The sequence below is a fragment of the Lepidothrix coronata genome, unplaced genomic scaffold (genome assembly GCF_001604755.1).
Source record: "Lepidothrix coronata isolate B3197 unplaced genomic scaffold, Lepidothrix_coronata-1.0 Scaffold203, whole genome shotgun sequence".
Lineage (NCBI taxonomy): Eukaryota > Metazoa > Chordata > Aves > Passeriformes > Pipridae > Lepidothrix > Lepidothrix coronata.
Window position 1 is genome coordinate 570634 of NW_016690383.1, and position 26305 is coordinate 596938.

Below are 26305 nucleotides of genomic sequence, written 5' to 3' on the forward strand. Positions count from 1 at the left end.
GTGGTGCCGCGCGGTGCACTGTGGGCCGCGGGCGGTGGGATGTCGGGCGGCGCGGCGCGGCGGTACGTGGCGGCGGCGCTGGGCCGGGCTCGGGCCCGCGGGCCGCCCCCGCTCTGGGAGCCGCCTCCCGCCCGCCACCTGCGGGCCCTGGGCACCGGGGCGGGGACCGCGGCGCTCCCGCCGCTGCTTTTGCCGCCGCGGAGGCACCTGTCGTCGCGGTGAGGCCTGTGTGGGGTGGTGGTGTTTGGGCCCTGGGCAGGGGGCTGAGGGAGGGTTAGGGGAGGGCAGAGGGTTGTTGGGAGGGGAGGTTCGGGGAAACAGGCGGTGTGGGGCCGCGAGGGAGTGCTTGGGAATGGGAGCGGTTGGGAAGGGGCTCGAGGTTCGTGGAGGGTGTTTGGTGTGCGGATTGAGGTTCGGGAAGGCAGGTCGGGAGGGGCCGTGGGGGTGTTTAGAAATGGGAGTGATTGAGAGGGTGGTTGAGGTGCAGTGTAGGGGCAGTTGGGTCGTTGGGGGAAGGTTGGGAAGGAGTGGGGAGGCTGCCGGGGGGGTGTTTATGGATAAGGGTGATTGGAGCAGGTGGAGGCTCTCAGTGGGTGTTTGGGGAGCGGGTTGGAGGCTGTTGGGTCATTGGGGGAAGACTAGGAAGGAGTTGGGCTTGCTGAGGCAGGGATATGGGAAAGGGGATTGGGATAAAGGGACAAGTGGATGGGGATGTGGAGGACAATTGAGAAAGGGGAGACTGGCAAAGAGTGGGGGCAGGAAGTGGGGCTGGGCAGCCCAGTGCATAGCGGGGCTCTCATGAGGGGGTGTGTGGTACCCGAGGGAGGCACAGGGTGGGAGCAGTGTCTGTGCATCACCCTGGGCTCGGGTGCTGTGTTCCCCTGCTGTGTTGCCCCTGCAAACTCTCCAAGCTGCCTCTCTGCTCCAAGGAACCGTCCGGAAGGCAAAGTGCTGGAGACTGTGGGGGTGTTTGAGGCCCCGAAGCAACATGGCAAATATGAGACTGGTCAGGTAAGGGGTTCTGGGGGCAGAGCTGACCCTGGTCATGCCACAGGGATCAGACAGCCGAGGGATTTCCCGTAAGGAGGCTGCTGTAGTATAGCTGAAGGCCAGAAGTTTCACAGCTCAGTGCTCTTTGTCTCTGCTGTGTCTGCAGTTTGTCAGTCATCTGACAATAGCAGGTCGATAAGAATCTGCAGCCCGACACAACAGCTCTACAATGACATTTGCTCCACTGAGGGTTCTCTCCTTCAGGGTTCAGAAGAGACAATCTCTGAATTTAAGAAATAACAATTAAATTTGCCATTTCTGTGCTCACGACTCAGAGCTCTATTTCTGAGCAGTCTCTCCTGTGCTGGTCTCCTTTCTGCTGCTCTATTACTGATTTAGTCCCCTTTTATGGGATAGATGTTACATGGATTTCTCCTCTCATCCCCGACTGTTCGTGCTCACTGTTTCTGCTTTAGTTTCTCACAGTGGTGATTCTCCCTGTATCCCCATCCCACGCATTCAAACTCTTTGTAAACATTTCTAGTTTTACCTCAGTTAACAGATCTTTTAAATATTATCAGAAAAGGGCTTTAGGCTTCATGTTTTCTGTTGTATCTATGTTGATTAAAGCTTGCTGTGGATTCAACTTGCAATTATTTGTTCCTTTCAGCTCTTCCTGCACAGTGTGTTTGGCTATCGAGGAATAGTCCTGTTTCCCTGGCAAGCCAGGCTTTATGATCGGGATGTGGCTTCTCCTGTCACAGAAAAGTAAGGATTTGAGGGTTTGTTCTGGCTTATGTTGCTGTACTGTTACATTTTCATTTTGTAGCAAGTTTCCTGGTTGGGGTAAACAAATGTTTTTAAGGAGGCCAATGGTCTGTTTGCTTGAGTGTAAAGTAGGAGAGGTGCTTAAAGAGATATTGCAGGTGTATTAATTTTGTGTTAATTAGAGATGGGATGAAAGTATATGTGTGTGTGAAGGAAATAAAAAACAATTAAAAGTTCATGCTCCCGGCATTTTGCTTTATAAAAAAAACACCCATTTTGAGTTAGCTCCAGGTTCCTGTGTTACAAATTGCAGGCTGCTGCTGCTCCTTCTGTAATCTCCAGTGAGTTGGATTTGTCAGCCTCCTCCCCACTTTCAACCCACTAGGCCAAGTTCATCCTTCTTGAGTTGCTATTCGGTTCTCTCCCCTCTTGCATCCCTTTCCCTGTGATGAGGTGTGCTAGGAAGGAATAAGGATCAAGCATAGGAATACCCATCCCAGAGAGGAGACTGGACTGAGCAGGAAGAATGTCTGAGCTGTCTGACAACAGAGCTGTTGTGTCTCTGCCAAACACTGTCAGTGCACATCTTGGCTGATCTGTCTGTAATTGTGTGGGTGGCTGACAAGGATTTGGTTTGGATGGAATCAAATGTTTACAGACTGTGAAATATATTTTTTTTATTTTTAAAAAAACATTGTTTGTGTATGTGCTTGCTTCTGGTAACAAGAAATTGCTGCAATCCTGCACTTGAGCTCAGAGCTCTGCTTTTCTGTTTAGGAACGAGAATGTGGCAGGCCATGGGTCCAAAGAGGTCAAGGGCAAAACACACACTTACTACCAGGTGTTAATAGATGCCCGGGATTGTCCACATATAGTAAGTAAGGAGTAAACTTGGTATTGAAACTCAAGTGTCTTCTTATATGTGAGTGGGTCAGGTGGACAGGCACTGAAAGAAAATGGCTGTGGTGGCTAAATTTGGCTAGGACAAATTCGTTCTTCAAGACATATTTTCCCTGAGAAAGGTACACTGGAATGTCATATGACTGTTTTCTGGATCATGTTTCCCCTTTCCAGCCTCCTTTCCTCATCCTGTTATCGTTCCCACTCTGTTGCATGCACATTGCGAATGTGGGTTGCAGCACTGAAAATGCTCCTCACTTGTTAGTCAGTCTAGAGGAATGAAAAGGAGAGGTGTTCTGAGGTGAATTGGTTAAATAAACATTTCACGCTTAACAAACCACAACAGTAAACTGAAGCATGGCTGGAAACTGGCCCACAACAATCCACACAGAAAGACATAAGCTTCCCTTTTTCTCAGTCCCAGAGATCACAGACGGAAGCAGTGACGTTCCTGGCAAATCACGACGACAGCAGAGCCCTCTATGCCATCCCAGGTGAGCAAAATCCTCCTTCAGCCTCTGATTGTCGTGAGGGGAGGTCAGAAGAGTCATTAGTGGTCAGCTCCTGCCAGCAGCAATTCCTACAAGACATTCCTGTTGTGGATTTGTTTGTAGTTTAGGGCCGGGCAGGAAACAACTGAGTGACTAAAGTACATGAAGGCCTTTGGAGAGCTGGAAGTTGGGCACTCTGTGATCAGACACAGCTGTGCCTGATTTAATCTCTAGACATAGGTCCCATACAAAGTTGCATATAGGTTGTTCTTTGTTTGGGGCAGTGCAGGCACTTTGCAGGCACTGTGTGTTTATGACAGGAATCATTCCATGGAGAAATCTCACAGGAGAATGCTGCCGAGGGATATTGCTGACCTATTTCCTCCATTCTTGGTTGCAGTCGTGGTATTAGCTTTGCCTTCTGCTGACAAAGTCCTTTTCTTAACTTGTCACTAGTGTGATCAATTTTTCTGCCGGGAGACTTCCGAGCTGCTCTTTCGCTGGGGAAGTTCCAAGGCTTTTGGGGTTTCTTTTTCAGGTTTAGACTATGTAAGCCATGAAGATATCCTTCCCTACAGCTCCACTGATCAAGTGCCCATCCAGCATGAGCTCTTTGAGAGGTTCCTCATGTACGACCAAACAAAAGGTAATTTCTGGCTTCACAGGGAACTCTTCTGAGCCAGATGCTTGAGGTGCTCTGTAACAAGTGCTCAAAACCCATCGTCTTGGATATGGTGTAAAAATGATATCTGTTTTGGAGTTTGTTACAGTAAAGCCACCTCTCAATAATTTTTTTAACTTGAAAGGAGTTACTTTGAGGGGAGAGCACTCCAGGTACAGTATTGCCTCTCATAAACTCTCACCTTTCCTTCCCCATAGTCCCACCTTTTGTAGCAAGGGATACTCTATGTGCATGGCAGGAGAAGAACCACCCCTGGCTGGAGCTCTCTGATGTGCACCGAGAAACCACGGAGAACATCCGCGTCACGGTCATCCCTTTCTACATGGGCATGAGGGTAGGTGTGTGCTGCATGTTGGTGTGTTAGTTCTGCCCTCTGCTTAACTGACATGTTTTTCTAAGGCCAGTTCACTGACTTAGGGCATTTTCTCCTTACTGGAGAAATGACATTTTAATCGCAATTAATGACTGAAATGACTTTAATCACAGTTGCAATTTCATTCTCGTGATGTGCAGCAGAGGTGTGAACAGGAAACTGTTTTGTCATGCATTTTTGGAGAACAACCCCTGTATTTTGGCATTTGCTTGTTATCGGTAGGATGGGAATTACCCTGTAATGTTCTGCAGAGCAGCGCTAGCAAGATATTTAGGAAGGCTTGTGAATTAGTCCTGTACTGCCTCACTCAGAGATGGGTGTGCATGAGGTGGCACCGGGGCCATCTGCCCTGCAACAACAGACACATCTGTTATCCTGCCCAGTGATGGGCTGTGGGTGTCTGCCTGTTTCCTGGCTCCAGTGTGAGTTAGAGGGTTTGGCTGAAGCCTTCTGGATTTAGCTGATAACCATATGCTCTTTATAGCATAGGAACTTCATGTGGACCATCCGAAATAATGAGGCTCCAACAGACTCCTGAGTGGGAGGGCTGGGAATTCCCACAGTGCTTTGATTTCTGAGCACAGCTGCCGGGGACTCCATGCCGTGGCAGGTGGATGTTTTGGTGTGGATTTGCAACTTCTGTGGAGCCCAACTGATGTTTGCCCTAACCTTGTCAGAAAAACAGGTGCCTGATGGCAAGGAGACGGGTGTTTCTAGATCTGTAGAAAGTGCGTAATTAACGTGGAGCTCAACCCTGGGTTGTCATGAGATCTTTGCAAATCTCCCACTTCATGATTACATGTATAGAGCAGAGCCAGTGCCAGGCTATGCTGATGGATGGCCTTGGAGAGCAGCTGTCTGTGCTCATGTGAGTTGTCTGCGTCAACCTGGCACGGAGCGAGAGCCCCTGTGCTGGTGCTATGCTGACAGCTGAAGAGGTTTTGGCACCGCGTGTCAAAGGGCAGCTGCTAAAGTCTTTTGTTTCTTTTGACAGGAAGCCCAGAATTCCCATGTCTACTGGGTAAGTGACTTTTGTTTCACGGAGCAGCTCAAGGGAAGGAGTTTATTTGCCGTGGCATCATTGCTGTGTGATAAGCTCTGAGGGAGAGTAGCCCTTGCCTGGCAACTGTTTCCCAGTATCGGCTGTGGGTTATCAACTGGCTGCAGCTGATTCCAGTCCTTGATAGCAGTCTTTCTTCTGTCCAGTGGCGCTACTGCATTCGCTTGGAGAACCTTGACAGTGAAGTGGTTCAGCTCCGAGAGCGGCACTGGAGGATATTTAGCTTGTCTGGCACCTTGGAAACGGTCCGGGGCCGTGGCGTTGTAGGAAGGGTAAGTATCATGCAGCCTTTTTTTTTTTTGGGGGAAGCACAGCCCTTTGCTGGAGCCCTCTCGGTTGGTTGGGTTGATTTGCCAGTAAATTGCTTAGTGGGCAGTGGAAATAGATGGAATGGGAAACTGGCAGTGACTGGCAGAGTCACAAGCTTTTCGTCTGTTGTTAAGTCTGCGTGAACCAAAACTTCACACTGAGTATTAGAGAATGATCCTAAATGACTGGTGATGGGAAAACGGGAATAATAACAGGATTCTGGCACTACTCACTGGGCAAGTTGTTTGCTGTGTAACTGGTAGTGGTGCTGAGGTGTGGGTCTCTGGGTTTGGTTTTTTTCATGCTATATAAATTTCCTGTTGATGCCCGTCTTTGGAAGAATATTAAGATTTGTTGCTGATGCCCAGTGGTCTTCTGTCTCCTCAGGAGCCAGTTCTGTCCAAAGAACAGCCAGCATTTCAGTACAGCAGTCACGTCTCCCTGCAGGCTTCCAGTGGTCACATGTGGTAAGAAGCCCTTATTACTGAAGGAGTGTTTTAGATGTAGGACCTCACAGTGGTGAGCTTTGCAGCCTGGAGTTATGGCTGAAAGCTGCGTGGAAGTGGACTGGATGGGACATATTTAGTAGCTAAAATTTGATGAGCTTCTCTCCAGCTGGATTCTGGTTAGTGATAAGATGATCTGTTGATTCTCTGCACCAGGACAGGTTCTAGGCTAATTTATTCTCCTTCTGTAGTCTATACTAGACTGGATTTGAAGATAGGAATCAATTCTCTATCATCTTCTGCTGTAGTCAGCTTCTGTCCCTTTCACTCCATGGTGCAAGAAGCAAGGCCTCGTGCTGGTGATTCCCTTGGCAGCAGGGATATGGGTACTGGTATCCCCTCTCCTGGGAAAGAACTGGACTTTATCCCTATGCAGTTCTGTGTCCACAAGGAATTGGCATACAGGGGTTTTCCCAGTGTAGACCAGATAAGGCCTTCAGTCTAACTGGTTTTCAAGCCTCCTCTTCCATGAGAGCAGGTAGGGAAGTGCTCAGCAGAGCTGTTCTTTCCCTGTGCCACAGGGTTAAAGCAATTTCCCTTTATTTGCATTTTGGCTGTGTTAGCACATTTAGTGTCAGCTCTCTGTGGACAAGGAATGCACAGACACTTCTTGTCTTCTGTATGACAGGTCTTTCTGGTGTGCATTTTTTAATCTGCTTCAGAGCTAAGCTGCCTTTGAGTTGGGAAAAGCAGGAGAGCAGCTCTTTGCATATAGGATACACTCTGGTTTGCCATGTCAAGCATTTTGAGTTGCCTGAATGCATGCCCTGGCAAATGAAACCAGATGATCTAGTAGTTTTTTCCCTCCTGCACACTTTCTGAAGAGAAAGAGGCAAAGGTTCTGTAGCTCAAAAGCTACTCAGCTTGATTTCTGGTGTTCAATTGTGTTCTCTCTGTCCTGAGAACCTATTGGTTTATCCCCATGATCCTTATGCCCATATCATGTCCTGCAGTACAGTTGGCTGTTGTTCAGAGCAGTAAACAAATTCGTTGTACAAGGACAGGCGGGTTCAATTCTGAAATGCAAAGCAGAAGCTATTCCAAATTACATCTGTGATGGGATTTCTTGTTGTCACAGATGACTTAACAAGTGGAGCTTCTGCCAAGGAATACAAACTTGAACTTACGTGTAATCAGTTTGTAAAAATAACTTGGATGGTTCTGTCTCCTGTGGAGTGGGAGTTGGGTGAACACCGCTGCAGGTGCATGGAAGGTGCTTGCCTCCTAGGGGCTCCAGTCATCACAGCTTGTGCAGGAAATGTGTGTTAGAGATGTGATGTGAAACCACCCAGGAGTCCTCAATAAATGAGTCATCTTGGCAGCGGATGTTCCTGCTGCTGAACCCGTGTCCTTGCTGCTGGACCAGCCTTGCAGACGAACCCTCAGAGTCCTTACACAGGATATGGAAGAGCTCATGTCTTACCTTCTTGCTGATACTTCCTAGATGTGTTTGTCCCTGGCCTCAGTGTCATCTCTGCCATTATTTTGCAGGGGTACTTTTCGATTTGAGAGGCCTGATGGCTCCCACTTTGATGTCCGAATCCCACCTTTTTCTCTGGAAAGCAACAAAGACGAGAAGACCCCTCCCTCCGGCCTTCACTGGTAGATCAGAGCGAGTGCTGAGACCCACAGAGGCCTGTGTGTGTTGTAGACCTTTGCCTCCCCATTTATGCTGCAGCCAAGAACACGAAGCTTTTAAACATTTTAAACCATTTTTGTTTTAACTGTTGTCTGATGGGGAGGCTTTTTGGAACTTTAATACTGGCTCTCTCAGGCTGCTTGTAAAACGTAAGCTGTGTTACAGGTAACCCTTCCCTTTGTGGCACCTGCTGGGGTTGGAGCTGGGGGATGTAGATGGTGCTGCTGCAGAAGAACTGGCCCCCCTTGGCAGGCCTGGACCCTTTCCAATGTGTTGTGACTTCTCTGCAATGTGAGGTTTCTCTAATAAACTGGCCCTTCCAGTTGCAACCAGTCTTCCTTCATAAACCAAGGCCTTGGCTTTGCATCCAGCCTGTCCCAGCTTGTTGCTCCCCTGCGTGGAGTCAGCCCAAAGTTCTTGCCGCTTCAGAAGGCAGCAGTGAGGCTGTTCTAGGGAGCAGGAATGTGAGCTCAGCATCCCTGCAGTGCAGCTGCTTTTTGGGATTCAGCCAGGGCTGGAGCAGCCCGTGAGCTCCACTCCTCATGGCACTGGGCTGTGTGCTGTGATGTGAAGCCCTTTTTTTGGACAAGAGGGTGCAGAGGGGACAAGGTGGGTGACAGGTGGTGCTGAGCAGGTGCTGTCACAGTGTCCTGTGTGTGGTGACCACCAGGCTGTGTGTTATGATGGTACAAGAGAGCTAAAGGGAGCCCTCCCCCTGCCAGGGCTTGCCTTGCTGCAGGGATTTATATCCCAGCTGCTGGGAGAGTTCTTCCCTGCTCACGTTGTGGCTGTGTCCATATTTCCTTGGTTGTTTCTGCTTTGAGAGGAAGAACTTGTTTTCACTTGCAGTGCTGTCAGCCTCGGTGAGGTAGTGCTTGGCTTTCTGCTCCTGTTTGCTCGGGTCGTGATTTTCTGGTAGTGTGTGTGAAGGGCCCTGCAGAACTGTGTGGGTCACTGTAAGCCTATGATATATGGATGTTAGGGAATTTTTACACATGGAGGGCCAAATCCACAGTGCAAGTCAGGTGTTGGCTCTTCTTACAAGCTCGAGCAGCTCTCAGGAGCTTTGAGGATTGCAGATATCTAGAGAGGTATCAGCCTTTGTGGTGGGACCCTTCTGGCTGTCTCTGGGCATCCAGACATCTGAGTGACTCGCAGGGGCAGAGGGCTTTGTGGTAGTCCTAAGCAGAAAGTTTCCAACCTTGCTCCTTCCCCTGGTCTTGCTGAAATGATAAGGTATAACTTAACTCATGGGATGTTTTTCTTGATTTAGAAGTATCTTAGTTATTCCCTCTTCCCCCACGTCCCCTCTTTGCATTTGGCTCTGCAAGGCAGAGCTGTGGCACTGCTGTAGGCTGTCTTGGCTGATGGACGAACAGCCTTGACAGTGGGAGAGATCCTCATGCTCTCTCACAGCCAGCAGATTCCTGTGTAGAGAGACTTAATACTACAGTGTTTATCTGTCATTGGTCTCTTCATTTTGTGTCTTCCTTCCTCTCAGGTAGTACAAGCTAATATTTAGAATTTGAAAGGTTTAAACAGCCAGTCTGCTTTTAAGGGTAGAAAAGGATCCCTGAAGACGAGCCTACAGCTGACATGATCATGACATGATCAGTCATCCTGATTTCCTCACAGGAGGAAAAGGGGTGGGGGGAAGATGCCTCAAGTTCAGAGGCAGCAGGGATCTGCAGGAACCTGCTATTTCCCTCCCATGCAGTTGCTCGGTCGGGGTGGGAGTAGCAGCTGCTCTGCCTTTCCCTCGGGTTGCTGCAGCTTTACTGGCAATTGCAACACCACTGTCAATGTTTAACCCTGCTGCTCACCCACGTGTTTCTGGGGTGCTGTGGCCCTAATGCTTCCCATAACAAGCAGAGAGCTTTTATCCTACAGGATGGAGTAATCCTTGGGCAGGGGCTCTGCCAGGGTCAGCCTCAGCAGCTGTGAGGTGCCCATGAGTGTCTTTGGTGTGATATGCCCCTGGGGCTGGGGAGGGCTGAGGCCTCTTTGTAGGAGCAGACATTCCTGGCTGGATAATGATTGGCAAGACCGAGGTCACCAGCGGTCAGCGCTGCCGGTAACAGACGGGGTGAGGCACGGTAGGAATGTTTCTGCTCTATCAGTCTTTGCGGAGTGGGCAGTGCCCGACCTGCCTGGGAGCCTGGCTGCCATGCCAGGGGCTTGGCAGGGCCTTTCCCCAACTGCTTCATCCCTCAGGCCCCTTCCCGGAGCGCTGTCCCTCTCTGTGTAAATACCTCTGTACAAAGAACCAACCAATAAAGCGCTAAAGGAACGGCTCTGGCTCACGGCTCTCATTGCCCGCGGCACTACGGGCACCAACCTCACTCCCCTCTCCTCTGATACCAAAGAGCAGCAGAAACAAGCTTCTCAACACCAATTTGTAGATGTTAAAAAGGGCATTCCTCTTTATTCAGCATACTGGATGTTCGGAGCTCCTCTAATCCGAAAGTGCCAAGTGACACGGACAGGGCTTTTTATTACACATACTGTTTACATGTTCATTAGGTATTCTCCTTTACTTAATACATATTCATTAGTTTGTTTTACATAGGCACTCCCCTTTTGGAAAGTCCTTTGGTCCTTCCGGGTCTTCTTCGTCGTCTTGACCTCAGCGCTGGCGAAGGCACAGCGTCATTGTGCTTCACCCCCAAAAGCTGTAACTTTTGTTCTTTATTTTATCTGGGCACACAGAGCTTAGTTTACGTCCAGTTTGTTCGAGTTACATCCCTCATCTATCTAACTCTCGAGGGCTTATTCTAAGATTACATTATTCCTTATTTGGGCATTCCGGCGTACTGTGAATGAAGTTTCTATTTCTCCTATCACCTCTCTTTCCCGAGGCTCGCCCCGTGCCCTGTCCCGGGGGGTGGGAGGGTGTCTGTCCCGGGAGTCCCTCCCCTCTCTCTCCCCGTCCCTCCCTCTCGCCGCCACGTGGGTCGCTGCGGGGCTCCCGGCGCGCCGGAAGTGACGCGGCGGCCGCGTGGTGATGGTGATGGCGGCGGGCGCGCACCGGCCCGGGCCGCTGAAGCAGCAGAACAAGGCGCACAAGGGCGGCAAGCACAGCGGCTCCTCGCAGCGCCGCGCCGGAGGTGAGCTCCCCGTCCCCGCGGGACGAGCTCCCCGCCGGCCCCCGGCCCGCCTGACCGTTCTCTCTCCCCCCACAGGCCGCGTCCCCGTCAAGGCCCAGCCCCGCCGGCGGCTCCGCGATCTCAGCAGGGTAGACCGGCGGCACCAGGCGCTGCAGCTCCGCCGGCAGCGCAAGGAGGCGGTGAGGGGCCCCCGGGGGGACCGGGCGGGCGGGGCTGGTTGCGGGGCTGTGGGTGGAGCGGGGAGCGGGTCGGTTCGGGTGTTTGCCGGAGGGGGTTGGAGTGGGGCCGGTGCGGGTCTCGATGTGGGTGATGGAACTGAGCCGGTTTGGGCGTTTCCGGGGAAATGAGGAGCTGTGCCAGGGAAAGGAGTGGGTGCCTGAGCCAGTTCTGTTTGAGGCAAGCGGAGCATTACTGGACCGAGCGGGTTCGGGTGGAGGTGTGGAGTCTGTTCTTGATCCATGGAGGCGGGACAGGAGCTGGGCTGTGGGCCGGGACTGACGCTCTGCAGTGGTGCCCACAGGTGCTGGCAGAGAAGCGAAGCCTGGGCAGCAGGGATGGGCCCCCGCACCTCGTGGTTGTGGTGCAGCTGCACAGCAGGGCTGCAGCCCAGGACACCCTCCGGCTGCTGCAGAGCCAGGACTCGGCCGTGGTCCGTGCGGATGAGGGGAGAGCTGGTGGCTTTGCCCTCCTCTGCCCCCGATTCAAGCAGCGCTGGCGCTTTGTCACAGCACAGGCAGGTGAGGAAGCGCAGCTGTGGGTCAGGCTCTTGGCTCCACACCCCTGGCAGCCCCAGTAAAGGAGGTGTTCTGTGTGCAGGGGACCTTCACGCTGTCTTAGACCTTGCCAAGGTCGCTGACTCCCTCCTGTTCATCCTGGACCCTGTGGATGGCTGGGACAGTGCAGGGGAGCACTGCCTGTCCTGCCTCTTCGCACAGGGGCTCCCCAGTTATGGTGAGTGAGCCAGCAATGTTGAGGGGTTTGGGGGGGGGTGGAGGTACTTGATGGGGATTTGCTGTTGCAGTAATTAAAAACTCCACTTGTTAATAGGCTATCACAGGTCCTTGATCTGTTTCTGTGCACAGATCAGTTGGGTGAATGCTGTGCTCGTGGTGCCTTTTTGTGTTACTCCATGGTGCAGGAGTACTGGAGATAAAAGGGTGTTGTGGGTCGAGGCCCCTGGGTGTGTGGTGGTGTCAGCACTGTGATGGTTATGAAAGTGTGCAGAGCTAAGGGATTCAGACACTTTCTTGCTAAATTCAATTCTTGTGCCCTTATCTCCAGGGTCTCATTTAACCTCAGAATCTTATTTCTGAAGACAGGTTTTCTGTCTCAGATGTTCTTTTGAATGTGTGAATCACATAGGGTTGGAAGGGAACCCCCCTGTCAAGGCAGGGTCACCTAGAGCAGGTGACACAAAAATGCATCCAGGTGGGTTTGGAATGTCTCCAGACACAGAGACTCCACACTCTCCCTGGGCAGTGTGTTCCAGTGCTCTGCCACCCTCCATGGAAAGAAGTTCCTCCTCATGTTGAGGTGGAAGTTCTTGTGTTTTTAGTTTATAGCCATTGCTTCTTGTCCCATCACTGAGCACCACTGAAAAGAGCAAAACTGCCATTGCACCTTGGGGTGCAAATCTGGTTATTTGGGTTGCTGATACCTGAGTGTTTATCTTTATTTGGTAAAAGGGGCATAAGAAGGTTTACGATCTGATCCTGAGCTCTGTTCTCTGCTCGGCAGCTCTTGCTGTCCCAGGGGGCACCGACTTGCCCCCTAAGAAGCGGATAGATGCCAGGAAGAAGCTTGCCAAAACCACTGAGAAGCGCTTTCCCGAGGCCAAGCTGTTCCCTCTGAACACGGAGCAGGAATCCTCGCTGCTGCTGAGGCACCTCAGCACCCAGAAGCAGCGTCACCTCGCGTTCCGGGACCGGCGCGCTCACCTGCTCGCCTACGCTGCTGAGTTTGTGCCTGGTCAGGAGAGCGACCTGGTTGGGACCCTGAAGGTGTCTGGCTTTGTCCGGGGACAGACCCTCGATGTGAACAGCCTGGTGCACATTGTGGGGCATGGAGACTTCCAGGTCAGCCAGGTGGATGCTCCCCCTGACCCCCTCTCTTTGAACCCCCGAGTGGTTAAAGGACAGAAGAGGAGTCAGGACATGGAGATACAGGTGGGTGTGGGGCCAAGGGCTTTGCCAGTCCTGTTAGAACACGAGGTTTCTAAACTTCCATGGAGAAAATACAACTGGGTGTATGTGGGCAAGGGGAGGGGAAAGGGAGTTGTATCTGTGTTGTGCTGCAGGGCTGAGGTTCCTTGCCTGCTGCATGTAATGAACGTTATGGCACGACATAACGAATGTGATTCTGAAAGCAGTTTACTTGAGATGGATTGCAGAGCTTTAATTAGGTGTGTTCAGAGTTGGGAACTCTGCTCTTGCTCTTCAGGAGGACCCTGTAAATTGTACTGATGAGATGGAGGAGGATGTTAAGGTCCTGATGAAGGCAGATCCAAGCAAGCAGGAGTCTTTGCAGTCAGAAGTGGTTCCCGATCCAATGGAAGGGGAGCAGACGTGGCCTACTGAAGAAGAACTGCAAGAAGCAGAGGGTGTGTAGCAGCAATAGTTCTGTATCTTTTCCTTGTTGCTGTTAGGAGAGTTGTCAGAAACCTCTGTCACCAGGATGGCTCTGAAGAAGCATCCTATTTGGAAGTCCAGGGCTTCCATTCCTAGTTCCATTACCTGACCAGCAGGCTGTGTGGTTTGCCTGGGAAGTTAGCAGGGTTACATTTTGGCTGTCCTGACAAATTCTGTGTTGGGAAGTAGCAGTCGTGGTGTAGATCTGATCTTGCCTGTCCTGGTGCAAATGTTGCTGAGGGGAAGGAGAATTGTTCCTGTATTAACCACTGGTGGGAATCCTACAGATTCTCTGAAGGCAAACAGGAGGGTGGTGAAGGTCCCCAAAGGCACATCCAAGTACCAGGCTGCCTGGATTGTGGATGATGGAGAAGAAGGCAGTGAGAAAGATGATGATGAAGATGATGACATCGATGATGATCTGATGGAAGAGGCAGTTTCCCAGGTACATCCAAGAGCTGATGGTACAGGTGATCTCCAGGGCATTATTGCATATTCTAGGACAGTCCTGTCCTTCCAGCTTGCTCCATGCAAGGGCACAACACAGCCAGGACTTGTCTGGATTTCCACGGTTAAATCTCTCACGTGTATCATGGTACATCTTTGGCCTGTTAGACACCAAACTGAGGGGCTGGGGTCTCTTTGGGGTCACAAATCACACAGTGTGAGCACACACAGGGTTTCAGTGCTGCATGGACAGCTCTGTGTTCACGGGCTCTGTGCTGCCCTGTGTCAGGAGGGGGAAAGCAGCGAGGAGGAGCCTGGAGAGGAGGAGAGCGAGACCATGACCGTTTCCGAGTGCTTGCGGGATGACCAGTACGACGAGAAGATGGAGGAAGATGAACAGATGCTGGAGAGATACAAACAGCAGAGAATGGATGAAATGTTTCCAGATGAGGTGGATACACCACGTGATGTACCTGCCAGAGTCAGGTAACAACTGGGATGCTTTCCAGAGGAGCTGGAAGGTGCCTTTCTGTCTAGTTTGGTAAGGAAGCCTATGATGTCTTAGCCGTGGTGTCTGAACCTGGCTGAAGGACTCTTGTGAAGACTCACTCTTAGGCTCTGAGGCTTCCAGGGCAGGCACTAGTTGGGCCAGCAGGTGGGCCTGGGTAGCACCTTGCAGCAGGGAGAGCTGGGTCTTGGGCTGGGAGTGGGAGGAGGGTGGCCTTGATGCAAGGGCAGGTTATTTAAGGAGTTGGCTGCTGTTTTTAGCTCTCTCTGCACTAAGATCTTTCCTGAGGGTTAGTGTTTGCTTTGCTGTCTCTGAAGGTGTGAGTCCCTGTGCACCACAGGAGGTGCTGGCCACACACCTCCATTGGTGAAGGTTTGTCTTTCCTATTTATTCTCTAGGTTCCAGAAGTACAGGGGGTTGAAAAGCTTCCGGACTTCCCCATGGGACCCCAAAGAGAACCTTCCAAGGGATTATGCCAGGATTTTCCAGTTCCAGGACTTCTCCCGAACCAGAAAGCACCTCTTCCGTCAAATAGAGAAAGAGGAGACTGAAGGAGCCTTGGTAACTCTCTTTTGCTGATCTCTTTCCCTACTGTGTTCCTTTGCTCCTAACAGGAATGACTTAATCAGGGAGGTGTTCATAGCACGCAGCCCTAAGTTCAGATGAGGATGTTCTCCTGAATTCCCTCCCTAACTCAGGCACATCTTATTTCTGACACTTTTTTTGGTTGAGAAAAATATTCACAACTTATCCTCTGTTGGCAGGTGGGCTGGTACATTACACTTCATGTCTGCAATGTCCCTGTCTCGGTGATGGAGAGCTTCAAGGAAGGGAAACCCCTAGTCCTGTTCTCCCTGCTTCCCCACGAACAAAAGGTGACTGTATGGCCCTGCTGATAGCTTGTAGGTGTGCAGCTCCTTGGGATTGCCTCGGGTGGGAGGGGATCTGGGCTGAAATCTCCCTGCATTGCTCATGTTTCAAAGCAGAGAATTCCCTTTGGTCAGAGCAGGCGGAAGCTGCCTGGTGGGTTTAGGATAGAGTGTCTGAGCTTGGCACTGGGGAGCAGTGATGCTTCAGGAAGCCGTTCTCAAAGACATTTATGTCTGCTGCAATGTCCCGCTGCTTTCTGCTGTGCACCATTGCTTGCCAGCCCTGATATCAGCCCCTCACTGTGCTGCCTCTTGCAGATGTCTGTGTTGAATTTCCTGGTGCATCGGCATCCAAGCAACACTGAGCCAGTGAGAGCCAAGGAGGAGCTGATCTTCCACTGTGGGTTCAGACGCTTCCGAGCATCCCCTCTGTTCTCCCAGCACACCTCAGGTTTGTGAGGGACTGGTGGGCTGGGCACAGGTGCACCAGGAGGTGGGGCTGGGGATTCTGGGGCAGGAAGCCAGTGATGTCTTAGCCATGGTGTCTGAACCTGGCTGAAGGATTCTTGTGAAGACTCACTCTTAGGCTCTGAGGCTTCCAGGGCAGGCACTAAGTTGTGGGGAGTGGAAGGGCTTGGGCCAGGTGGCTCACTGGTCCAGGCAAGGTGGTGGCAGACTCCACACAGTGAACTGGTAGTTCAGAGGAGCACCTTTTTTTCCCAGATGCTCTGTGCCAGCAATGGAGGGGTGTTTGTCACCTCTTTTTCTAAGGTGCAGAGCCTGTTTCCTGGGTAAGAATGGGCTCAGTGGAGTTTCCCAGAGCTCTGAGGACTGCTGTCATCTTGATCATTGCTGTTCTGTCCTAGCTGATAAGCACAAGCTGGAGCGTTTCCTGCGCCCGGATGCTGCCTTGGTGGTGACCGTTTATGCTCCCATCACTTTCCCTCCTGCCTCAGTGCTACTTTTTAAACAGAGAAGTAACGGTAAGTTGATAAATGCTGAGGATGTGGTGTCTGGGAAACAAACGTTAGCAGACTGTTCCCATCCCCTGCTTACAAGTGCATCTCTCCAGAAAGTGTGACTTGAAAAAGCTGTCCCTTTCCTGCTGTTTGAGAAGATAAGCCCGGTCTCCATCCCCATTATCACATTTATCTGTCCCTGCTGTGGGGTTGCTCTGGGCCTGGAACCCTTTGGGGAAGGGGGTTGTGGTGGGGGAGGCAGTGATGGAGGCACCTGCCCCAGTGCAGTGGTGGCTCTGCCTTGCAGGAATGCACGACCTCATTGCCACAGGCTCTCTGCTCTCCGTGGACCCCGACAGAATCGTCATCAAGCGGCTGGTGCTCAGTGGCCACCCCTTCAAGATCTTCACCAAGACGGCTGTCGTGCGGTACATGTTCTTTAACAGAGGTATGGCTTGTCTCTGTGGTGGGAAGAGGGGAGGTGGAGGCAGAACCCCTGCTCCTGTGGAAGCAGTTGTGTTGGTGCAGCCCAGCCTGTTCCTCACCCGCCTGTCATGTTTGATCTCCAGAGGATGTGATGTGGTTTAAGCCGGTGGAGCTGAGGACAAAGTGGGGACGTAGGGGACACATCAAGGAGCCATTAGGTAGGTTTGATCCTGTATTTATCTCTGTGTTGTTGGGATGGTGTGGTTCTTCTGGGCAGGAGAGACTGCTAATGGCCTCTTCTGCTCTCTGCCTAGGGACCCATGGCCACATGAAGTGCCACTTTGATGGACAGCTCAAGTCCCAGGACACGGTGCTGCTGAACCTCTACAAGCGCGTTTTTCCTAAATGGACTTATGACCCCCATGTTCCGGACCCTGTGCCATGGGTGAGGAGTGAGAGTGCACTGCCAGAGCAGGAGGTGGAAATGGAATGAGTCTCCAGCATAGCTGGAGTTTGTGCCTTGGCTCCCTGGATGCTGTTCTTGCCTGTGCACAGTGAGGACAGCACTGATGCCTTGGACGTGTTACTGCTGGGGTCTGTAACAGGGGCAGCTGTCTCGCCAGCTGCTGCTCAGGTACCAGCTATAGCTATTTATTTTAATGGAAAATGTCAAAAATATTTAAGTGCCTTTGTCTTGGTGGTGGCCAGGAGGCTGTGTGCACCCTTTGTCTGCTGAACCCCTTGTCCCATAGGGGTTGTTTCTTTCCCTCATGCCCTGTACATGGTGTGTACAGGGATTTTGCTGTACAAAGGACAGAAATTTGCTGCCAGTTCCTGTGATGCTGAGAAAGAAAAGCTGAGTAGCAGCTGGGGAGGGTGACTGAGTGCAGGTCTCTGGAGGCCTGTCCCAGAACAGGGCAGCTGGGAAGGGGGGAACAGGCAGTCCTTTGTTTCCAGGCCCCCCTCAGAGATCAATGCCAGCTTCCCTTATCCCTCCACAAAAATTACCAAATGTTCAGGGTTGTTCATTTGTTTTTAGTAGCATGAAAGCCACTGTACAAATTCAGAGTGAGGATTCCACTGCTTGAAACACTGCTCTGTACTCATTCTGCTTTCCCAGAGAGGTCTGTAAGCCAGGTCAGGGATCTCAGGTCCACGTTTCCCCCGCACAGCACGATGCAAACATTCTCCACGTCCTGGGGGACTGCCTGGAACTTCTCCGAAAGCACGGCTGCCAATCCTACGCCTGCTGTTGGCTCAATCAGCAGCTTCATCCTTTCCCACACCAGCTGCGTGGCTCGCTGTGGGGCCAGAGCAGCAGCTGTCAGCCCAGCAGCCAGGACAGGCTGCTCCAGGGCTGGGAGGGCACTGCGTGAGCACATCCCTGCAGAGCCCTGGGAAGGGAGAGCCCTTTCCAGCTGGAGACAGCGTAGGTGTCAGACAGCTGTGGTGGTGGGCAGGGGCCCGTGCTGTCCTGGGAGTGTGTTAGGGTGGGAGCAGAGGGGCAGAGTGGGAATGGAGGCAGCTGCCTGCTGGCAGCTACTGTGAGAAGGGAACTGGGAGCCTTTACCTTGATTTCTTCCTCTGAGACTGTCAGGACATCATCAACCAAATCCCTGATGATGGGCCACGTGTTTGGTCCGATGCTGGTTTTAACCGCATCTGCGATGGTATCCCGCGGGTGGAGGTTGGGGGTCAGCTCCCCTCTTACCTTGGACTGGTAACAGTCATCCACGTTGCTTGGCTCAGCAGCAAACACCTTCACATCTGGTCTCAAAGCCTGGGGAGAGAAGGAGGAGCCACTTGGTTGACACTGGTATTTGCCTGTCTGCTGTCCTGGTGAGTGCAGGACTGGGCAGGGACCCCAGGCACCCACTGATTTTCACAGCAGGGTCTCTCCAAAGTTAAAAGCTGCTGCCTGCCTTGGGTGCCCTGCCCTTCCCAGAAGGAGGTGCAGCCACTGCTGCCCAAATGAGTTGCTGCCTACCTTGATGGCAACTGCTATTCCTGCAACCATTCCTCCACCTCCGACAGGAACCACCACTGCATTTACTTCAGGTGCCTGTGCACAAAGGAAGTGTGAGTGCTTCTGGCATGTCGTGTCCCCCTTTTTGCTTGTGCCCCTGTCTAGGAGGAGCAGAGCCCAGGGCTGGGCTCTGTATTTCTCTCACCTGCTCCAGCACCTCCAGGCCTATTGTGCCTTGACCTGCGATCACTGCTGGCTCCTGGTTGGGGTGCACCATGACTCCTCCTGTCTCCTGCACTACACGGGCTGCTGTTTCTGCTCTGGACTAAGGGAAAGCACAGATGGGTCACCTCTCAGGCCGTGCCATGTCCCTGGCTGGTCTCCCCTGTGCCTTACCTCATCGCTGGGCTCACATGGCACCAACGTGGCACCGTAGGCACGGATGGCAGCTTGCTTACACTGCGGGGCTGTCCGGGGCACCACGATGTAGGCAGAGATCCCTGTGTGATGAAAGGAGGCAAATCCAACAGCCAAAAAGCCCCAAGCACCCACTGAGCACTGCAGGAGCAGGCCCTGCCTTGCCTATGCTAGCTCCTGCACACGTTCAGGAAGTGGGATCTCTCCTCTGCAAGGGAGGCTGCCTCTGCATTTACGCTGTGCCCTCTGCGCGGCTACTCAGCGCTGGGGCTGGTGGTCGGGGGGTGCAGGTTACCTTCCGCCTGGGCAGCACAGGCAAGCGCCTGCCCGTGGTTCCCACTGCTGTGTGTCACGACGGCGCGGGGCAGCTCCCCTCCTGTGCGCTCGCTTTCCTCCACGAGGCTCCTCACGGCGTTCAGGGCGCCGCGGATCTGGAAGGAGAGCACAGGGCTCTGTGTCGCTGCCCCAGAGCTGGTGTGCTGGGCTGAGCGGGCAGGTGGGGCATCTCCTCTTTGCAGCCTTCCCTCTGCCCTAAGGCAGCACTTCAGGCCTCGTGCGGGATGTCAGGAGCCACATCTGCTTGGAGGGCAGGTGGGTACCGGCGCACGGCGAGTTCCCCAGCGCAAGAAGCGACCTTCGCCCCCGGGGGACTTGCAGCGCTGCGCACCTTGAAGGAGCCGGTCCTCTGGAACAGCTCGCACTTGAAGAGCAGCCTCCGGCCTGCCATGCGCTCCAGCCCTGCGCAGGTGAGCAGGGGGGTGCGGTGGACGCGGCCCCGCAGCCGCCGCTCCGCGGCCCGCACCTCTGCCAGCCCCGCGCGCGGCCCCGCGGCCTCGAGCGCGGCCATGTGCGTGTGCACGCGCCTGCGCGTGGCCGCGGCGGCGGCGGTTTGTCCCTGCGCGGCCGCCGTCCCGCGCCCGCCCGCCCCGGCGCAGCCAAGATGGCGGAGGGGCTGGAGCGCGTCCGCGTCTCGGCCGCCGAGCTGCGGGACATGGTGGCGGCGCAGGCCCGCGCCGCCGGCGGCGGGAGAGGTGAGCGGCGCACGGGGGGCACCTGAGAGCCGCGGCCGGCCTTCCCCTCCCCTCCTCACCGGCCCCTCGCTGCGGTTGGGGTTGGGGTCGGGGCGGACGCGGGGGTGTCCCGGGTGGGAGCGCTCAGCGGCCGGCGCGCTGGGTCCGCGAGGGGCTTTGCCAGTCGGTCCCGGCCTGACGGGGACCCCCGGGGCCGATCCTCCGGTACCGGCGGAGGTTCCGCTGCGAGTTACTGGTAGCGAGGAAAGTTGAGGGAGTGCAGCGGGGAACAGCCTGGCTTCGGAGGATCGTTTAACCGTGCGCGCTCCGGGCTGGGCTCCCTAACGAGTTTTTGTGTAAATACGGTTGAGGGAGGAGGAGAGAAACGTTACCAGGATGTAACCAAGAGGGGAAACGCGTCTTTAGCTCCAGCGGTCAGTTGGCAGAGCGGGGGCTGCTGGGGACGGCGGCCCCTGCACCAGCTGCTGCTGAACCTTTATGATAAAACTTTACTCCTTGTATACACGTGCTCACGTCTCGTGTTGTCTTTATCTGTCCCTTGTCGGTGCTTTGAGGAAAAACCTATTGCAGGATGTGTTTTGTAAATGAATCAGGCCAAGGATTTGGTTGACTTTGTTAGAGTTTCTCACTTTCTGCTCTTACTCTGTGATTTCCTGTAAGCCTTTACACAGGTTTTCAGCTCAGTTCTCTTAGACCTGCCCTGAGAGTGGCAGGCTCTTTGCCTTTACTTAATATTTCTCCTAAAATATTTGTCGCAGTATTCTTTGGTGCCTGGCTCGTTTGTGATGGGAATAACTTTCTTCTGTCTGTTTTCCCCCAGAAAACATGAAGGAGGTGAAGGAGCCGAGACACCGCAAGGACAACAGGCGCCCAGACCAGGAGATTTACAAGCCTGGCCTCTCCAGATTGAGGAGCAAACTGGTGCCATTAAAGCATGAGGCATCAGAGAAGGAGAGGAACAGAGCTGAGGAGGGCAAGGAGGAGAGTGCTGGGGACTCTGTGAGAGCAGGGGCTCCAGCCGTGGAGGATTTCAGCAAAAGTGACAGCCCCAGACAGAACGGCCCTTCTCAGGAAAGGGAAGAGACAGAGACCAAAGGTGGCCTGCAGAGCCAGGAGAGCTTGTCCAAGCAGCCCACTGTGGATGAGTGGTGTTCCAAGACCCCCAGGAGAACCAAGAAACCGGACCAGCAGATCTACCAGCCTGGGAAGCGCTTCCATTCGGCTGCTAAAGAACCGTCCCTGCGGTCGGCGGCCGAGGAAGCCACCGGCAAGATGGAGCAGCTGAAACTCGAGAGGGATGAAGAGACTGAGAAAGGTGCTGGAAAAGACAATAACAGGAAAATTAAACCAAGCAAGGAGGATAGAGAGGGGAGCCAGGCAGGGGAAGGAGTGAAAGCCTCAAGGGGAGAAAAAGGAAGACGAGCAGAGCGAAGCGACAGGACGAGGAGGGGCGATGAGGGGATGCAGGGGAAGCTGGGCTCTACCAAGCGATATTCCCGCACGGACAAGCGCCGGAGCCGGTACCGCACCTGCAGCACGAGCTCAGCTGGAAGCAGCAACAGCATAGACGGAGCCCTGCTCGTGGATGGGGTGGAGAGGCGCCAGGAGCGTGCCAGGGAAAGAATACGTCCTAGGAAGCAGCTCTCTGTGTCCTCCACTGACTCCTTGGACGATGACAGGTTCGATGAGGCAGAAGCATACGTCTCCAGCAGGAATTCGGACAGGAAGAAGCATTCGGAGCAGAGTCGAGGTTCCAGGAGTGAGAGCGAATGGAGCAGCAACGGCAGGGAAGCGAAGGGACCCTTTCGAGTCACATTTGACAGCAGGACCATGAACAGGGATGTCAGTCTGATAGATACAGACAAAAAAAAGTCCCTGAAGGCATTTGCTAGTTGCAAAGACTCAGAGACTTTGGAGCCAAGGAGCCAGAGCAGGGATCCCCAAGGGAGGGGCCGTGGGATTCTATTCCTCCCTGCCAACACGGACCTGTCTGCCAGCACCACGGGTGCCCCCGAAGCCAGTCACCCTGGGCCCAGGCTGCTGCTCGGCGGGGCTGGCAGCAAAGGCTCCCGGAGCCGGGGCCGAGGTGGCACCGCTCGCAGGCTGTGGGACCCAAACAACCCGGACCAAAAACCCGCCCTGAAGAGCCAGACTGCCCAGCTCCACTTCCTAGACACGGACGATGAAGTGAGCCCCACCTCCTGGGGGGAAACCCGGCAGGCCCAGTCCTCCTACTATAAATTCCAAAACTCTGACAACCCCTACTATTACCCTCGGGCCTCCAGCCAAGGCCCCCAGTATCCATATGGCGGGTATTCCCTGCAGTATCCCATGGGTCCAACCAACGGCATGTACCCAGGAGCCTATTACCCTGGGTACCCCGGCCAGGCGGGGCAGTACCTGTGTGGCCCGCTCCCCCCCACTGCTCTGAGCCCCGAGATGGAGCAGCAGATGAGGAACATGCAGCAGCAGGAGCTCAGCAAACTCCTGCGTGAGGCTGGGAACCAGGAGCAGCAGCTCAGCAACCTCCTTTCCAGAGACCGCATCAGCCCCGAGGGACTGGAGAAGATGGCCCAGCTGAGGTTTGTGCTTGAGAAGGGGTGTTAGACCGAGTCCTTTCCGGGGTGGAATAGCAGGGAATGGTGTCTCCTTGAGGATGTGGTATACTGAGGGTCTGTCTCAGAGACTGGGAGATGGGACAAAGGATTGCTGTTTTTTGATGTGCTGAGTCTGTTTGTGTGCCAGTGGTGTGTGGGCGTAGGAAACTGTGGGTGAGGATGTCATTTACCTGAGCTGGGAGCTAAGCCATGGCTTATTCTACTTGGTGAAAGCCTTTCTGATGTTGCAGAGACACAGAGGAGCAGGACAAGCACCTGCTGCAGATTTTGGGTTCTTCTTTTTCTTGCTGGAGCTGATCTCTCAGTTTCAGTGCTCTCAAGTGCTCTCGGTGTTTGCTGTCAGACTTCTGCTTTCTCACCTGTCCTTGGTTATCCGCTGTCAGGATCATGTTGTGGGCTTCAGGGTGTGCTCAGGAAACATTTTGTGGGTTTCTGGTGCTGTGTGACAATGGCAGTGCCTTTCAAATGCTGTGTAGTTTTGCTCTTGATGCCTCTCAACACTGATGCTCCAGTGGAAGTAGCCTGGTGATGCCAGGCTAGTGAGAGAGAAGTGACACTGGTGCTCTGGAGGGTAGTTAACATGGCCGTAGCAAGTTTCTACTTGGCATCTTTCACGTTTGCTTGTGACCTCTGTGTCTCCAGGGCTTCTCTAGAGACTTATTATTTTCAGAGCTGAATGGCAGCAGATCTAGCAGGTGAGCTTGTTTCAGGGCTTGTTCTGTGTTTTGGGGACTTGCACTGTAGACCACAGGGTGGGATATGTCTGTGCTTGAAGCAGCACTGGAGGTTTCAGATCTTCCTCAGGGTGCTGAGGTCACCTGGAGCTGTTGTCCAGAGGGAGAGAAAACACTGTGCAGCGCTGCTGTGGCCTGTGGAAGCCCACCTTGCCCTGGGAGCATCAGCATGGTTGGCCCTGTCCCTGCTGGTGGTGTCCCTTGTCCCCTGCCTGTGTCTGAGTGTGTGCTGCCAGCCTGTTGTGGAGCTGTGTGTGGGTTCTTATCCGACATCCAGCTGCAGAAATGTCCAGTTCTCTTGGTGTTTGTGCTGTCCAGGTGTATGTGTGCAGGGTTTGGGGACTGCATGGGGTTGGGTAGCAGAACCTCGCTCTGTGCTTTCAACAGGAACCTGCCAGGCATCCTTCTCTTACCCTGTCAGGCTCTTCCAGGCTTTGCCACCTTTGCTGTCGTACTGTAGCATTATAAGGAATAAGGCTGCCAAGGCAGGAAGAGCTGAGGATCTCCTTCACCATAAACTTGTCCCACATATTGCAGAGCTGTTTCTAGCCTGCAACTATTTTATTAAATTTGGGGGAGGAATTCTGCTCCAGCATCTAGGCAGGGCTGTAGGTAGTGAGATTTCTGGGACTCTGAGGCTTTATTTCCTTTGGATGTGATGTTCCCAACTTGTCCGTTTTTGAGGAAGTGGGATCTGTGTTTCAGTTGGATGGAAGGGAGGGAGATGGGGATCATTTTAATGGCAAGACCTCTGTTGCCCCCTGGTTCTTTGCGCGTTTGTTCCTGGCCCAGACTTTGTGCTCAGAGGGAGCAGAACCTGGCAGCACGTGTGCCCACTGTGTTGGTATCAGGAGACACTTATGCCTTGCTGTTTCCAGTAGCAGGACTATAGCAAAGCTCCTTGCTCTTTCCTAAGCCTGATCCATTCTGATTCCCATGTACAAGGGAGATGGTCCTTTTGGACTTACCCCCTTGGAGCAGAAAGGGTGTTGGAGTGCAGCAGCTCCTGTCTCCCTTTGGGATGGGTGTGGAAGCAATGATTTGCCATAGTGCTGCTGACAGCTCATGCCTGCTGGACGTGAGCAGCAGGTGGTTCAGCACGTGTTTCCTGGCAGCTGGAGCCCAGGCAGTTGCTGTTGCATTGACAACTGGTTGTGTTTTGCTGCAGGGTGGAGATGCTGCAGCTCTACGAGCGGTGCATCCTGATGGATATCGAGTTCTCCGATACCCAGAATGTGGACCAGTTGCTGTGGAAGAATGCATTTTACCAGGTGATCGAGAAATTCCGGCAGCTCCTCAAGGACCCTCAGGGGGTAAATGCCCAAGAAATTCGGAACAAGCTGCTCCTGCTTCTGGATGAGGTAAGAAGGGAGAAACATCCTCAGATTCCACTAAAACTTTGGGTGGGATTGACTGGTGTTTAGAATGGGATGGTGTAATGGGGCAACTAGTCTTCTTGATCCTCTTTATACCTCCATGTGCCTTAGGTCATCCTTGTCCAAGGAGAATGCTCAGACAGGTTATGGTTAAGTGTGGCAGGTGCATGTCCAGGTGAATATTTATTATAATTTAAATCGGGCTTGTTCTGGTGTACTTTGTGTTAATTAGCAATTAATTTAAACTAAAATGAAACAAATACCCTGAAGTGTAAATAAACAGAAGCATTCCTGGAGATGTTTGTGCCATCTTTATCAAATTTGCTTAAAAGTCATTCTGTTAAACTGTGCAGCTCAGTTTATTCTTTGTACTAGGTAGGTTGACAGGCCCAAGAGGATGTGTTCTATAAAATTAGGGTGGTGGGAAGGGACAGTTGGAGGCCTTTAGTCCAACCTCCTGCTCAAAGCAGGACTCAGCAAACAGTAGACCAGATCAGTCTTGATTTTGCATAGCTCAGTCTTGAAAATCCCTGAGGCTGGAGATCCCCCAACGTCCTTGTTGTGTTCTGAAGAGAAACAGCCCAAACCTCAGGAGAGGGACCTCCTTTCTTGCACGTGGCAGGGATGGTATGGTGATTTTATGCTTGTCATCAGCAAGATTATAACATACAAGTATATGTGTGTTTTGCAGGGCTCTTCTTTTTTTGATGGCCTGCTCCAAAAGCTGCAGGTGTCCTACCAGTTCAAGCTAGAGGACTACATGGATGGGATGGCCATCCGCAGTAAGCCTCTCCGGAAAATGGTAGGTTGGCTTCCACCTGGAACTTCTCATCCTGGTGATCCTCTGCAAGATGCTGAACTCAGCGTGCTGCCCTTGCTGAGAGACAGGCAGCTGTACTCCAGACAGAGTCAGTTTGTTTGCAGGGAGTCTTTCTCAGCTGCTGGAGAACTTGTTGAACCAGCTCTGGTGCATTAACATTTTTTATCTTCCTTTGCAAAGAACTTGTTTTATACCAGCTCTGTGACCAGGGTTAATAAAGGGAAAGAAGTGTCCAAGGGCACCCTGATTTTTCCTTAGGTATTGAACATCTCTTATTTCTGTCTGGGATCCAGAATAATGAACAAGGAAAGCTGGCAGCTGTGCTGCCTCCCTGCCATGTTGCCCTGAGCTGTGAGTGCAGGTGCGAGGGACAGCTGGGAAAGGATATTTTAGTCCAGCTCCATTCCCAGAGCAATGTGTTTATCTAACAGCTGGCCTCAAATTGGTCATGGACTGAACAACTCCCTTCTGGAGAGAGGTGGGACGTTCTTGTAAGAGAGGAGGTGTTTAGGGATTGACTTGCCCCTGCGAATGCTGAACCAGTGCCATGGAGCCCTGTGATTTCATTCTGCTGCCCTTTCGTGAGACCTTCGGTGTGTCACTGACCTCCTCTTGGCTCTGCACAGTCCCTGTGTGCTCTCTGGGTGTGCAGGTGACCCAGGGCTGTGCAGGTCCCACGTGA

The 26305-nt window shown here is 53.0% G+C and overlaps 4 protein-coding genes across 6 annotated transcripts in view; 3 read left to right on the plus strand and 1 right to left on the minus strand.

Moving 5' to 3' along the window:
• The first annotated feature begins 34 nt into the window (after positions 1-34).
• On the plus strand, positions 35-8047 carry POLDIP2 (DNA polymerase delta interacting protein 2). Its single transcript, XM_017832499.1, has 11 exons — positions 35-218; positions 930-1011; positions 1661-1758; positions 2536-2632; positions 3077-3152; positions 3688-3795; positions 4029-4165; positions 5199-5225; positions 5411-5536; positions 5961-6040; positions 7571-8047. Exons 1-11 carry the CDS (start codon positions 40-42, stop codon positions 7683-7685), a joined length of 1125 nt encoding a protein of 374 aa, XP_017687988.1. The 5' UTR covers positions 35-39; the 3' UTR covers positions 7686-8047.
• Positions 8048-10722: 2675 nt separating this feature from the next.
• On the plus strand, positions 10723-17577 carry TSR1 (TSR1, ribosome maturation factor). Its single transcript, XM_017832489.1, has 15 exons — positions 10723-10825; positions 10901-11004; positions 11346-11562; positions 11642-11776; positions 12563-12990; positions 13265-13424; positions 13740-13897; positions 14189-14385; positions 14806-14968; positions 15172-15282; positions 15595-15727; positions 16143-16259; positions 16543-16683; positions 16805-16879; positions 16976-17577. The coding sequence occupies exons 1-15, from the start codon at positions 10723-10725 to the stop codon at positions 17152-17154; spliced, it is 2421 nt and encodes an 806-aa protein (XP_017687978.1). The 3' UTR covers positions 17155-17577.
• A 98-nt stretch (positions 17578-17675) lies between these two features.
• On the minus strand, positions 17676-19891 carry SRR (serine racemase). Its single transcript, XM_017832473.1, has 7 exons — positions 19712-19891; positions 19340-19475; positions 19024-19127; positions 18833-18952; positions 18649-18723; positions 18232-18441; positions 17676-17962 (listed from the first exon to the last, which is right to left on the minus strand). The coding sequence occupies exons 1-7, from the start codon at positions 19889-19891 to the stop codon at positions 17765-17767; spliced, it is 1023 nt and encodes a 340-aa protein (XP_017687962.1). The 3' UTR covers positions 17676-17764.
• An 80-nt stretch (positions 19892-19971) lies between these two features.
• Positions 19972-26305, plus strand: part of SMG6 (SMG6, nonsense mediated mRNA decay factor) — a 109673-nt gene continuing 103339 nt past the window's right edge. For 2 of the 3 annotated variants that reach the window (XM_017832485.1, XM_017832486.1), the window contains exons 1-4: positions 19972-20075; positions 20896-22657; positions 24596-24788; positions 25495-25605. In XM_017832485.1, the coding sequence (XP_017687974.1) occupies positions 19985-20075; positions 20896-22657; positions 24596-24788; positions 25495-25605 (2157 nt within the window). In that variant the 5' untranslated portion in view covers positions 19972-19984. Of the gene's footprint in view, positions 20076-20436; positions 20489-20895; positions 22658-24595; positions 24789-25494; positions 25606-26305 lie in introns of those variants that run through there. The other variant, XM_017832487.1, reaches the window with a different exon arrangement.